We start from the raw sequence: 14,228 nt of genomic DNA, 5'->3' as shown, positions 1-14,228 counted from the left end.
CCATATGCAACCAAATAATTTAACATAAACGTCCAAATGGCTGAAAAACCATGGGTCTGGGCAATAAAGTTACATGGTCTAGGGTGGCTCACAGGGTTTTTGTGGGGTCCCAGAGTCCCCAGCACCTTTTAACTAGATTACAGTTGACATGCAAACCGTATGTGCCTGTGTATGTAAACTTATCACGGTTTTTCAAGCACTAAAACAATATTTAATTTATGTTAACCTTTGTGACACAAGGCATTCATTCAACTTTGACATGCCCAAACTGTGGAAAGGAATATTTGCCAATATACAGTATACTACACATATATATCAACAGTAGGCCTACTGTATGTTGAAGATGCCATTTTACGCTTTAAGTGTATAAATGATGACAAGCATAATTGTTTGTATGAAGAATCTCTTATTGTACTTTTTATTTGTGTGCACTGCTAGGTTTAAAATCACACTAAGGCCGTACTATAGATTGTAGGTCTACTACTGCATTGAGTCACTGTCAACATTGTTGGTCTTATTATACGACAAAAAAGCCACCACTGACCTTTAAAATACATTCAGATACTGTATATTTCACTGTACACGTGATTTCCATTGGTTCATTACAGTTCTCGGGACAATTTATTTTGCATCATCATGAGTTTGTTGCGTTGTTTATGATTAAGATGCACTTTGATGTAGAAATTCCCACACCTTCATTTCTGCTGTGTTGTTTGACATAAGTTAAAAAAATATCCAGATAGAGCAATTCTGCTCTGTTAACGTGAAAACAAAAGGTGTCACAGTTCATTCCTAACATATTTGAGTCCCTCTTGGAAATCATAGCAGAGATACTATGACGATGTGCTGACTTTGAGGTATCTGAAGTGTCTTAGCAATATAAACACTTATACCGGTATTTCCAGAAGCTGAGCAGTCTGCTGCTATGGGAGGTTGGCACGATTTACCTAAATAACTTCTTTGCTGGGCAAAATACACTTTAGGAAGTAGTGACAGGTAGCACTGCGACACTCTAAGACAAGTCAACAAACATTAAAGATGCATCCTGAAGTGAGATAATTGTGACCCCCATTACTCAACCAATAGTTGCTAGTTTAGAAAGGTAAATCCACCATTTAACTATCACAGTATTCCCATTATTTTTAAAATATTTAAGGCAGGCAAGTTGTCACATTTTGACCAGCAGCCTTCTACTTTCAGGCCTGGGAAACCAATTTTTGAACCCAGACAAAAGTATCTACTTTGACTTGAATTATCAAAGCACCTCCTGTTGACTGCACAAAGTTAAACTTCATCGTCAAATCACGACGAATGCGTGGACTGTTTTGCTACTAGGTCAACTCATCATGCTCTTTCTCACAGAGAAGTGCATTTTCTACAGTCTTTTTTGTCTTGCTAATACTTCAACTGGCAACAAGAGTGTTGCCTCCAAATCTTTCATTTTTGACTATTACAAAAAAAGAACATGGCTGCCTTAATTGCTGTATGAACTTATTTAAAGGTCCTATGACATGCTGCTTTTTGGATGCTTTAATATAGTCCTCAGTCTAATACTGTATCTGAAGTCTTTCCCGAAATTCAGCCTTGGTGCAGAATTACAGCCACTAGAGCCAGTCCCACAATGAGCTTTCCTTAGGATGTGCCATTTCTGTGTCTGTAGCTTTAAATGCTATTGAGGAGGATAGAGGGGGGGGCAAGCTGGAGGGTGGGGGTGTGGCTTTGACCAACTGCCATGTTCATTTGCAACCAAGCCATGATGTCTCTCTTTCTCATGGGCAGGCCAAATTCTCTGGGTGGGCAAAGCAGAGAAAGGGGAGGTAACCTTTCCCCCTTATGAAGTCATATAGGGAAGATTCCAGATTGGCCCATCTGAGCTTTCATTTTCTCAAAGGCAGAGCAGGATACCCAGGGCTCGGTTTACACCTATCGCCATTTCTAGCCACTGGGGGACCATAGGCAGGCTGGGGGAACTCATATTAATGTTAAAAAAAAACAACTCAAAGTGAAATTTTCATGCCATGGGACCTTTACTAAACTGTTAATGATCAATCTTAAATTACTTTTCATGGCAAAATATCTCTACTCTTAATAGTGTTTTTCCAGTCTCAGTTACAAGTTGTCTAGATAAATCCTCTAGCCACCACGATCAAGGTAACGCTCAATGCTTTCTTATGATACTAGCTGCACACAAATAAAACCATCCATTAAGCCAAAGAAAGCCAAGCTTGAAAAATTTCATGTACAAAAATAATACCTAACATGTTTACAAGATTCAGAACCTGCATGTGAGTGGCCAGTAGATAGGATAGATTCAGCTTTCCACTTGAGGTGTGGGAGATGACCAAGTGACGTAAACAAACTTGACATCTCAGCAAGCACTATGTTTAGTCAAGCCTAAAAGGGGACAATTAGAGAGTTAAGAACCATGACCAATGTTGACAATTTCAATTTTTGATCTATATTATATTCTTTATTTTCAGTTTACAAATGCTTCTATTTTTTTGTTTTATTTCCTTAAAACATAAACCAATAGGAATATGTGATCTGCTTTAGGGTGGATTTCCCCTTTAAACACTGCGCATACTTGTGCACTGAATTGTGCTGTTTATTATAAGACGTATTTGAGCATCTTTACACATGAATCCAGTTTGGGTTTTTTTTAGATGTTTTCTGGAGTCCTAAACTTTTCCAGATGACATACAAGATGCTTTCTTATATTCAATGAAAAAGTTGTGAAACTGATTTTTTTTAAAAACATAACATACACACAAGTCTCAGGGAGACTAAAGACAACATCATTTTGAAATTGAAGGCAAGAAAGGAGGATGTAATATTTTGGAGGGATTTGCACGCTGTTCCACTGTTGTCTTTGAGTCTCTTGGTTCTCATCAACGAATGGCTATCAGTCCGATATCAATGAGTTTCTGAATCTTCTGAGCAATGACTGGATTCTTTAAGTGGCTGAGGATCAAACAGAAAAAAAAGTAAAAACGTTAAATTCATCATGCTGAGAGACAGAAAGTGACACAAAAAAGGTTGGTAAACTTACTCGCTAAGCGCCTGAGGGTCTTTCTGCATTTGCTCAAGGATCATGCGCATTGCTGGGTCACTCATAATCTGCTGCACCTCGGGATCGCACATGGCCCTTTTCTTCACTTCCTCAGGACTGTCATTCCTCATGGTCTGATTGATCATGCAGCGCTGTAAGCCTTCTGTGGCTTCCTGAATGTGGAGAGGGCAAATTATGAAGAAAAAAAAAGTTGATCATTGTCCACAGCAAGTATGAATAACATTTTCAGGTTCTTAATTGTATTTAGAGGTTGTACCAGAATAGGTTTATGTGGTTTAATTTTCAGAAAACACCATATATTTTTGTTGTACTGCACATTGCTGCAGCTCCTCTTTTCACCCTGTGTGTTGAGCTCTCTGTTTTAGCTACAGAGTGAGGCATCTCACTTTTGTACCATCTTTGTTGGGAGTCGCACATGCGCAGTAAGTGCTGCTAGCTTGTCAGTGGCAGAGCATGAGGGAGTGCCATGCTAGCAGCTAGGCGAGCATTATAACGTGTGTTACAAAGTGACACGTTCGTCTCTGAAGTAAAGGCTGGACTACAATAGAGCTGTTTGGAGCAGTTTGTGAACAGTGTTTTCTGTTGGAGATGGTAAGTCCCTTTGGGGTGGACTTTGGGCTTTTTCACTTTGTAAACCTATAACGTGCACTAGGGCTGGGACGGTTATCGCATTACCGTAATACCGCGGTCACGTGACGCCTACCGCGGGTCTGAGCTCGTCACCGTCATCACTGCCTACCGTGTATTACGGTAGGAAAGGCAAAGACATTTCTCCGTTCTCAGCTGAGGTAGACACATTAACGTTACAGCTGCAGTGTTTACCATTGCACATTAGCCTAGCAGCTAACGGAGTTTCCTTCTATTTATAGCTTTATCCTCATAAGACGGCACGGTTGAATTTCAGCCTGCATGCACGTTTCGTAGCCTAAAACAGAGCGGCTTATATTGATAGAGAGAGCAACAAGTTAGCGAACTGTCGAGTCGCCCTCTCTGCTCTCTGTCTGCTGAGCTGCTAGACGGCTGCACTCGGGCTGCAACGTGTTGTTGTAAGGTTTAAGCCCATGTTTTTTCGGGGGTAACACCATTCACTTGACCGGCAGTATTGACCATAGATAAAGCCACCGTGTCTTGAGAAGCTCTAGCTTGTTGTTTTATTGTTCACTTTTAACTCACTTTACATCAACTTGGCTCTTTTTCCTCTCTTTTCCTCACTGCGTCACTCATACTCTACTCTCCGTTACCGCTCGCTCTCCTTGCGTGACCACACGGGCACCTACGTCACTCACTTAAGGAACCCTGCCATTCTCGCTCTAACTTGCGCTACTCTCGTAAGGGGGTTGCGGTATACCGCTCTACCGTGGGAATTTCTTGCTTTTCAACCGCATTAAGAAAAAATCCATACCGTCCTAGCCCTAACATGCACAAAAAGATATATAACACAAAAAAGGAAAGGGGAAAAGCCAAAAAGCATAATATGAGCACTTTAACACACCATCATCAGAGTATTTCAAAATGTCATACTTTTTCAAACTGTTTGATCTCATTTATAGATTTTGGTGCTCAGATTTTTTTTAGGCCAGCTACACACTGCCTGCGTGGCGTGAGCGTGGCGTGCCTATTCTATTTTGCCTGGAAACGCTTGCCTGGAAACGCTTCACGTGAAAAATAGGCGTTGGTTCTATTTCTAGCATGCATGCGTTTTCGGCGCGGCTCGAGCCACGCCTGAGACATGCATGTCACGCAGGCAGTGTGTAAGCTCTAACCTGTTAACATAGGAGCCGAAATATAAACGGCCACGCAGCTGACACGCTCGCGCGACACATCCAGTGTGTAACCGGCCTAATCCTTACCAACACTATCGACACTTGAACATAACTACCAAGTTACGTTTTCAGAAAGGTGACAGATTATTGAACCTTTACATTACTTGAGTCACAAAATAGGATTCAGGTGATGACCTATTCTGTAACTAGATAAAGTACTAAACCTGGAACAGTTGAGCCTTACTGGAAAAGGTAATATCATGTAAATACCCTAGTAAATTTCCATACTTTCCCAAAATATTTTGTCACATATGTAGTGTTCAAGGCCTTGAAAATTCAGATATAATTGTCAGAGCTGTGTAGTAACATGGAAAATACCTTTGAGGAAGAGTCAAGCTCCAGAGCCTTCTGATACACATCCATAGCTTTTGAATAGTCTTTCATTGCCTCCAAGGCAGCTGCTTTACGCGTGTAGCCTTTTACTGTGGACAGATGTGTTTCAATTAGTGTTAAACCAACTACAATTGAACTTAACAGTTAACAGCATAAAATACAACTTTTTTTTTTAAGTTCTTCAAACTAAATGTGAATTAAATGGTAATAAATACAAAGTTTTCTACTTACTGAAGGTGGGCTCAAGTTGGATGCACAATTCACAATCCTGACAGAGAAAGAAAAAAGATTCTTAAGGTCATTTGTTTTTGTCAGGTTAGAATGTAACTGAGTCACTGAGATACGTTGTAAGGATGGCTGTACCTTCACGGCAAGTGGAAACTCCAACAGCTTTGTGTAGCAGGCCGCTCTGTTACTGAAGAGTTTGGCATCCTTGGGGTTTCTCTTGATGGCCTCGGAGTAGTGTTTCATGGCTAAGGGGTAGTCTCCTGTGGGAAGTAAAAGAGGAGCTTATCTTTATACAAGTTCTTAAAATAAGAATGAAATGACAATGATCAACCAATGAGCACAACAACTATTACACAGACCTTTCTGGAAGGCGTCGTTGCCCTTGTTCTTCTCTTCCAGTGCTAAGTCGGGGTTGATGTAGGCTAGTTTCTCCTGCTCCTTCAGTATCTTCTCTGCCTGCCGAACCAATTACAGTATCATTGTATAAGTCAAGTGCCCACTTATGTTTTCATTCCCTGTCCACATGCAGATCTAGCACAACTTTTTTTTTTTTTTTTTTTAAACCACCTAAAATGTAAAATCTGAATAATTGAAAACTGTCTCCATTCAGCTACATTCGGTTGAAAATCAAGGAAATCAGCTTGCACTGCACCTGTTGACACTTCTTCAAGACGTCGGGAGTACGATGCTCCGTCAAACTCTTGTTGAAATACTGAACTGCTTCTTTGTATTTTTCCTGCTTGAAGTATGAGTTTCCAATCCTAGCCAAGGCCCTATACAAAGAGAAGGAGGAGACAGCAGATGATCAGAGCCACAAACTCAGAATGGGGGAGGTCTTAACTTAAGGAAAGAATAGTTCAGTAATAATTCTTATTAACAAATACCAACAACCCCAGTCACACAACCACGTTTGTGCTCTTGAAAAAAAATTCAAGTTCAATAGACAGATAATTTGTAAAATAAAAAAAATTAATGAATTTGTAAATATATAAGATCTACAAATGACCAGTCCTGTCCTCAATGTTGAGGGGAAGTGTGGGTAGATTCACTCAAGTAAAGACAAAAATGAAAAAAAAAAAAAAACAGAACTCACTTTGCTATTTGTCTGTAGTCTTCCCGGTTTTCTCTGCCAACATCAATGGCCTTCTCACACAGCTCTCGGCACTTCTCCATATTTCCCTTTTCAAAGTACACAGCTGAAGTGATAATAAAAATGAGTACACATTTAACATTCAAAGTCAACATTTTAAGTTAATAATCATGTCAGTTTTAAATACTGGTTAAACTGAGCTTAACTGGTAGTAACACTGTTGGGTCAATATTTTAGTGCATTCTGAGTAGGGGTGCAACAGATCACAAAACTCACGGTTCGGATCACAGTTTTAAGTCACGGATCGGATCAATTTTCGGATCAGCACAAAAAAAGAGGGGAATTTAAATGATTTATTAAAAATGTAATAAAACATTTTAACAATAACAACTTTTCACTAGTAAATTTCTGTTTAACGACAAAAAAAACAATGAAAAAAGGGTATTTTACAATAACCATGTGTAATCCAGCTACTAGCTAACGGTAGGCTAACATCGTTACATGCTGCCAAGTGTAACGTTAGTGTTAACTAGCGTGACACGCAGCGATGCTTCTGTTGCCTCTAACGTCGGTTTCGGAGCATCCGAGAGCAGCACAGACTTTAAAGTGGCACCGAAATCCGTACGGACCACCGTTGCACCACTAATTCTGAGCGATTGGAGCACCTTGGCAGGTGAATGTTTACAGCGTCCCCGGTACCATTCCAGTTGTGGGACCTTTGTTGCATGTCATACCTCCCTCCCCCCCATTTACAGGCCTATAAGCCCGCAATGATGCAACAAAATGTTTTGTTGGCAATCACGAGTTTTCCTCATATCTGAGGATTTAGTTGTGGTGCTTAGCCCAGTGGCAGAAATTCCAAACAATCACAAAGTCTGATTGTGGAGGAGAATTAATCGTGGTGGACAACTCAGAATAATTCTATATATGAACTTTATGGGTCAAACGGCGGTCATCGCTTTTCCAACATGTGAGACTATGTACCTGCTTGATTAGATATATAGGTCATGTTGGTGGGGTCATGTTTGATTGCTTCTTCATAATGTTTCAGTGCCACATCAAAGTCCTTATTCTTATATGCAGTATTCCCGAGTTCTTTCTCCTTCAAGGCCTGCAAAAAAAAAAAAAAAAAAAAAGAAAAAAAGGAAATTGGAGGATTTAAAAAAATAAAACAACTAAGAATAAGGATTCATCAGAAGAGGCAAAATGGCTAAAAATCATTCAAAGTAAAAAGTATGATCAATCAGTTAATCACTCTTTACCTTTCTCTTGTTTTCGGGAAGGTCTTCCTCTTTGGGAGGAGGTGGCTGAGTCTCTTTGGGTTTGGGGGGAGGAGGGGGAGTAGGGTTCTCTTCTTCTTCCATCTCAGAGAGGTTCAGTCCCAGCAGTACAGAGAGAGTGGTCATCACTCTGGGATCTTGCAGCTTCCTGCAAAACAGTTAGGCAAACAAACAAATGCATTTCTAATACCACAGTATTCAGGGCTAATTTACATTTTCCAAATAAATTTGGAGATTTTTGATTCTGATCTATCCCTTTTCAGTATTATACACGCTAATGGTTACTGAGGCACAACACAGAGGATGATCCTTTACAATATCAAAAGAATATGGAATGACATTGGGCCTACAAATACTATGCAGTGTTTCCCGCAGCAAATTTGTTAGCTAAGGTGGTAGGGTTGGCATCTGACGGGGGGTGGGGTGTTACTACACTAAGTATTACATTTCAATAATAATTTATAATTACTAAATAACCAGCTTTTCAAAAATGTGCAATTTTAAGCTCATTAAACTATAAAAAAAGTGCTATAACAATTTTACTGCCATTGCTCCCATTATCCTCTGTGACACACACTCTTCCACTTTGCCTGACAACTCTTCTCCAAAACAAACCGCTCTGTGATAATAGCTCAGCCCATAGATTCACTCACTCAAAGCAGACAGTATGCGTGAAATAAAAACAGGACACGTCATTTCACTGTGTGTAGTGTTACGTGTGTTGTGAACCGCGTGTAGTGATTAAAAAAAAAAAAAAAAAAAAAAACAGACAACAGCTGTGTCTCAAAGACCAGGCAGCAGCCGGGTCGTTGAGAATTCACGCGCGAGAGATGATGGATAGTTCCAGTCACTTCGTTGAAACAAGAGAAGAAAGCCTCACTGATGTGAAAAACAGGACAGAGATACATATATAAATGCTCTCTGCCTGCCATATGCCAACGCTCCGGTAAGTCCATCACCCCATCTCTGCCCGGGCATGCCCGAGCTGCCCGCACATTTATTGATAAACTCCGACACACACGCGACGGTGAAATGGCAATTTATCCCTTTAAACGTGAATTAAATGACAGTTACACCCACCCGCAGCAAATGCTCTTTCCGTTGCGACTGGTGGTATCTTGACAACTCGCCGTTACCTTGTTTTCCTGTGACTGTGTTGATGCGACTTTTTGATGCGAAGATTTAATTAAGGCGGCAGGCGTGTGTTGTTAAGGCGGGCCGCCTAAACTGGAAAGTGCTGCGGGAAACACTGCTATGTAATAGTTTTTGTGCAATTCTACCCAACGAAACAAACAGTTATTTTTTTGTTTCTCAGTCGTCGTCGTCAAAGCGGACACATTTTTTAAAAATGCACATACGTGCCAAGCTCCGATGGTTTGTTCCTGAGCTGCTCCAGGAGTTCTCTGTAGCTGGGATCTGACAGTAGCGCACTGGTCCGAGAATCACTCTCCAGCTTCTGATACAAGTTGGGCTGGGCGAAGGGGTTCATCATTGATTTCTCTGATGAAGCAAACAATTATGTTTATTAGTAAAAAATGATATGGTCAGTCCATCTTGCACTGGTCTAGGATTAAATTCAGCAGAGCTTTCTCTCCTCTGTAACCCCTTATACTTGTCCACTGAATGAATCACACTCAAAACCCAAGTGGAATGCCTACTCTCCTTTTGAAAACTTGAGCACTCCCAATGTGATTTTACTGCAGTGATCCTGTCATCAGCTATCGCTAAATCCTCTACCCACGTAGAAGGGAAAAGTGAGTCACACAATTTTCACATTGTAATGTAGAATAAAAGACATCACAAAATCAACGGTTTCTACCTGCAAGCCGGGCCTCAATGTTCTGTAAACCTTCCTTTAGCTGCTGATTACTTGGCTCTTGCCGGAGTCCCTCGTGGTAAGTTGTTTTAGCATCCTCCAATCGGCCAAGAAATTCCAATGCTGCAGCTTTGCGGGAGTAGCCCTGGTTGATCAAAATTGAAAGAATATAGATTGCCTTCTCAATTTGTATTCTTACACGTCTTGACAACAGTATAATGGCAAAAGAAATGACACCTCACCTTGCCCCAGTCAGGCTTGATCTTGATGGTCTGACAGGCATCCTGAAGAGCATTCTCATAGTTGCCTTTCTTGGCGTAGGCAGCTGAGCGGTTACTGAACAGGACATGGTTCGAACCGTCAAGGGCCAAAGCTTCCGTGTAGCAACGTACAGCCTCATCAATATTTCCTGCGCTCAGCGCCTTGTTGCCCTGGTCTTTCAATGCTGAAACCTATGAGCCAGAAAGATACAATCAAATTAAGCATTAAGAGGCAAATTCACAATACTATAGCTCTCCTGCTGTGCCTGCTCTATAACTACTACACAAAAGCACATGCACATAATCCCCTATATAGATCTGACTACAGAGAAGACATCTTTCACAGCTGCCACTGGCAAAACTGAAAAAAGACAACCACTCAGCTGTTCATGTTAGACCCAGAACATTTGTCTTTATTTTGTTAATGTATATTCATGGTCCTCCAGGTGCAATGCTCCTACAATTTTAGCCTAAAAATAAGATGATACGGTGGTTAGCTTATACTAATAGCCTTACAGCAAGGTTTAAATTCCCCAAAGATGACCCTAGTTTTTAAAATGCCAGTTCCAGAAAAAAAACACCGTCTCTCTTGTTCAGACCCTCCACAGTCACCACTAGACATCTTAACGCCTAACACCTTAAAACATTGGAACACATAAAAAGGTAGAACACAGCAACATCGCAATCTCCTGTGACGCACACGTAAATAAACTTAAATGTTTCTAGTATTCTGTAGGCTGTATTTCACAAATATTTACCTACTCTTCCGGCCAGATGGAACTCTGACAAATTATCAGTGAAATTAGTCACAACTAATATGATCCAAAGCCGCGTAAGCAGCTTTGCACTTCGAAAACCAGGGCTATACTCAAATATTAAGAAAAAACACTAAGACAATAAATAATTGTTCTCAAGTCAAGCAAGGGATGGACAAGAACTGGACATTTGCACTTTGCATTGCCCTATTGTATTACTGTTTACAATGCTCAGAGATCCTCATAGAGCAGATTGTTTAGCTACATGTACGTACGTATGTATGTGTACGCATATGAATGTGTATATGTACGCTATTTTATATACATAGTTTTATCTGTACATAGTAGTCAAATTATTATGTTTACCTTGTTCAGCTTTGTTGTCCTTGTTTTTAGCCATATGCCTATTTCTGTGTATGTAGTTTGAGAGCAACAAAAAACCAGAGTCAAATTCCTTGTATGTGTTCACTTTCTTGGCCACTAAAGCTGACTCTGAATGTTTATCTGAGTGAGGTCGAGTAATTGATGATGCTGCTTTCTTTTGGAGGCTGTCATTGGTGCATCAAGAAACCCCAGTACACTTCTGTTAGCCATTATGAATGCACACATAATCACAAACCAATACATACTGTCAAAATGAAAATAGAGTCTGGAAGGATATTACACTATATACACCCAAATAATTAAACTGGCCAGTTGCAGAACTTTCGAGAGGACGCGGCACACGACAAAATGCGGCTGTAGCCATGACAGCGGTGCCGTGTGCATCTAGAAAGATCCTCGGGTTTGAGTGCAGGCTACTGAGGACAACGCTGAAGCCGATCCAAAAATACTCCTGCAGCATGTGCTACAGACAGCCTGTCGCAGTTTAGCTGTTGGTCCTCTGACACATTTTAACACAGGGATTTACCTAACGTTACTGGCTTAATTGTGGCTCTCATTTGTCCGTCACCTTAATAATGATAGCGTTCACATTGTGAGCTAATGTTAGCTGTGGTACAATCATTTGCTAACTCAGGAGTTACTTCGCGTTAAGGGTATCTTGTCGTGATTTGCTAGCGTATATTGCTATATCAAGGCGATGACAATGGCTGCAGTGGCAGGTAAACCTCAACGATAAAGCAGCTGTGATAAATTTAAGTCATATGCGTTAGCTTAACAGTTAACGTTAGCTAACCTTGCCGTGTGCAATCATACATTAGCCACAGCCGCACACAAATGAACAAACGGTTAACCTAGCTAGTTAAGTTTGCACAATTTGGATTCCAGTTTATCTAACGTTAACGTTACACTGCAGACTAGCGTTGTCAAGATACCTTGAGCTGGGTAACAACCTCAAGCCCAATCAGACACATCAACCACAACACATTACTACCGGATTGACGCTAAAATAGCAAGCTAGCTTACGTTAGCTGTCTGATATTAGCAAACTGTGAAGTCCAAGTGTAAAGAGGTGGCTCACTACACTAACCTCTAAAGTAGTATTGTAAAGACACGTATAATCAAAGGAACTCGTCGTTATTTCTAAAACATGATAACGTAAGGTTAAAAAAGAATTGTGAAGATAGTTGTATGACACTCACTTTCTCCATGGTGCAAGCATGAGGTTCCTTCCAGAAACTACTGCGGAGTGCGAATTAGCTCCTCCCCTTGAACATCATGTAGGTTGCCAGTTTGATCAACGTTCAGATTTACGTTTTACCCGTGAGGTTTATTCTAAGTGGCAATTTACAGCCCACCAACTGAAACTTCCAGAAGATGACGGAAAAAACAAGAATGTGCTACACAAGAGGTGTTACATGCTCTCCAAGCTGTATAGAATTGTCTGACTGATAGTAAATCATAGATGGTACGTTGGGGACAGATGAGTTAGTGGAGGACCATTGATGGAAATGAGAGGGCAAGTCTCAACACAGCTAAGCGTAAAAAATATATATCATATGTAGATCAATCATTACATCTTTAATGCTTAATTTGACAGTTGTTAGGACGTACACACAAATAATATCATGAGTAAAACATATAGGCTGCACAGTGCATGGCCTTTTATTGAAACGTAAAAGGTTATATGATATCATGGTGTTATTAATAGAAACATAGGTAACACTTAAAAACAATCACTAATAAATGGTAAATTGATAGTTATTTAAACTTTATTTAATAGTTATTTTACTGTTAAAGCTTTAGTGCGTAACTTTTTGATATTAATGAATGTCTGCTACATTCAAGCCATTGTCAAATGAGTTGCTACAAAGCTAATTAAGACTATCAGCTTCACACAACTCTCTCTGTATTTCTCAGTATGGCTATGTTCAGAAGATTGTGGCGATTGTGACTTTCCCGCGCAGAAACTCAGTGAAGATAATTACCTGTCCTCCTTGGTTACTAGCAACTGTGTGGAAGAGGGGGGGAGGGGCGGGCGATGCGCGGTCATGGAAAGCTTGTATCAAAGCCCGTCTACTTTATTAGAAATTCTTTGGCTTGTATCATGTAGACGCGCCGACAGTTTTGTTGTCATTACTTAGAATTCCTCATGGGGGCGGCAGAAACTACGCACTATAGCTTTAACAAACAATGAAATGATTTATAATGTTTACTAATTATTAGTAATGTTATAGCCTTATTTATGCTATTTTATCAATACATTAGTGTAATAAAAATAATAGGTTTATACATTTAGCTAGTTAATACTTTGTCAATGGTTAATCATTGTTTTGTAAACTATAAACATTATTTGGATGGCTATTGTAAAGTTGCAACTAATGCTTATAATAATAAGTTAATGATTAATAAATGATTTATAAAGCATCAAGTAACATTCATTTGGCCCCATACATTTTTTTTGGCAATCTATAAAAGCGATGATTATTATTTGATTATTTGTACACTGGTAATAACTATCCTAATAATGTTTATAGATGCTTTACAAAACAATTATTAACCATTAACAAAGAATTGTATTCATCAGATGCAACTTTATAATAGCCATCCAAATAATGTTTATTGACGGTTTATAAAAAATTCTTAATCATTAACAAATACTTAATATAATATATAAAAATGTTATGATGTGAGCAAAAACAAGCTGTTAAAATAACAAATTTTAGCATAACTAATAATTAGTAAACATTATTAATTATCATTTAGTTGTTAGTTAACACTAAAATAACTCTTAACTTAAGTTTAATTAACTATTAATTTACCATTTATTAGCGATGGTTATTATAAAGTGTTACCGATACATATATGCCATCATATTACATAATATGATGTTCCATTTTTATGATGAGCAGAAGGTCAACTTTAAAGATGTAGCGAGGATTACAACCAGGTTTCCCATTGTCTTTACTTCCATAACTGCCAGTGTTGGTCTATCTCTCATTTTGGCAGACAGTCGTGGTCTAAATCTCAGTTTTTTTAAGCCAAAATCACACCAGACTACTGTATGTAGGTCTCACTTGTAAATGAGATCTTGATCTCAATGTGATTTCCTGATTAAATAAAGTATATATATATATATATATATATATATATATATATATATATATATATATATATATACATATACAGTGC

At 39.4% G+C, this 14,228-nt stretch overlaps 1 protein-coding gene across 1 annotated transcript; it reads right to left on the bottom strand.

Annotated features, from left to right (window-relative positions):
* Positions 1-2,724: 2,724 nt before the first annotated feature.
* stip1 (stress-induced phosphoprotein 1) lies at positions 2,725-12,478 on the bottom strand. Its single transcript, XM_031310867.2, has 14 exons — positions 12,239-12,478; positions 9,883-10,092; positions 9,644-9,785; positions 9,183-9,324; positions 7,807-7,972; positions 7,529-7,655; positions 6,548-6,650; positions 6,107-6,227; positions 5,814-5,910; positions 5,590-5,714; positions 5,458-5,494; positions 5,212-5,315; positions 3,050-3,222; positions 2,725-2,961 (listed from the first exon to the last, which is right to left on the bottom strand). Exons 1-14 carry the CDS (start codon positions 12,245-12,247, stop codon positions 2,889-2,891), a joined length of 1,629 nt encoding a protein of 542 aa, XP_031166727.1. The 5' UTR covers positions 12,248-12,478; the 3' UTR covers positions 2,725-2,888.
* Positions 12,479-14,228: the final 1,750 nt, after the last annotated feature.

Source organism: Sander lucioperca, chromosome 13 (assembly GCF_008315115.2).
Source record: "Sander lucioperca isolate FBNREF2018 chromosome 13, SLUC_FBN_1.2, whole genome shotgun sequence".
NCBI classification, from domain to species: domain Eukaryota; kingdom Metazoa; phylum Chordata; class Actinopteri; order Perciformes; family Percidae; genus Sander; species Sander lucioperca.
Note: the sequence above shows the minus strand (reverse complement) of the source record. Positions and strands in the feature narration are given on the sequence as shown.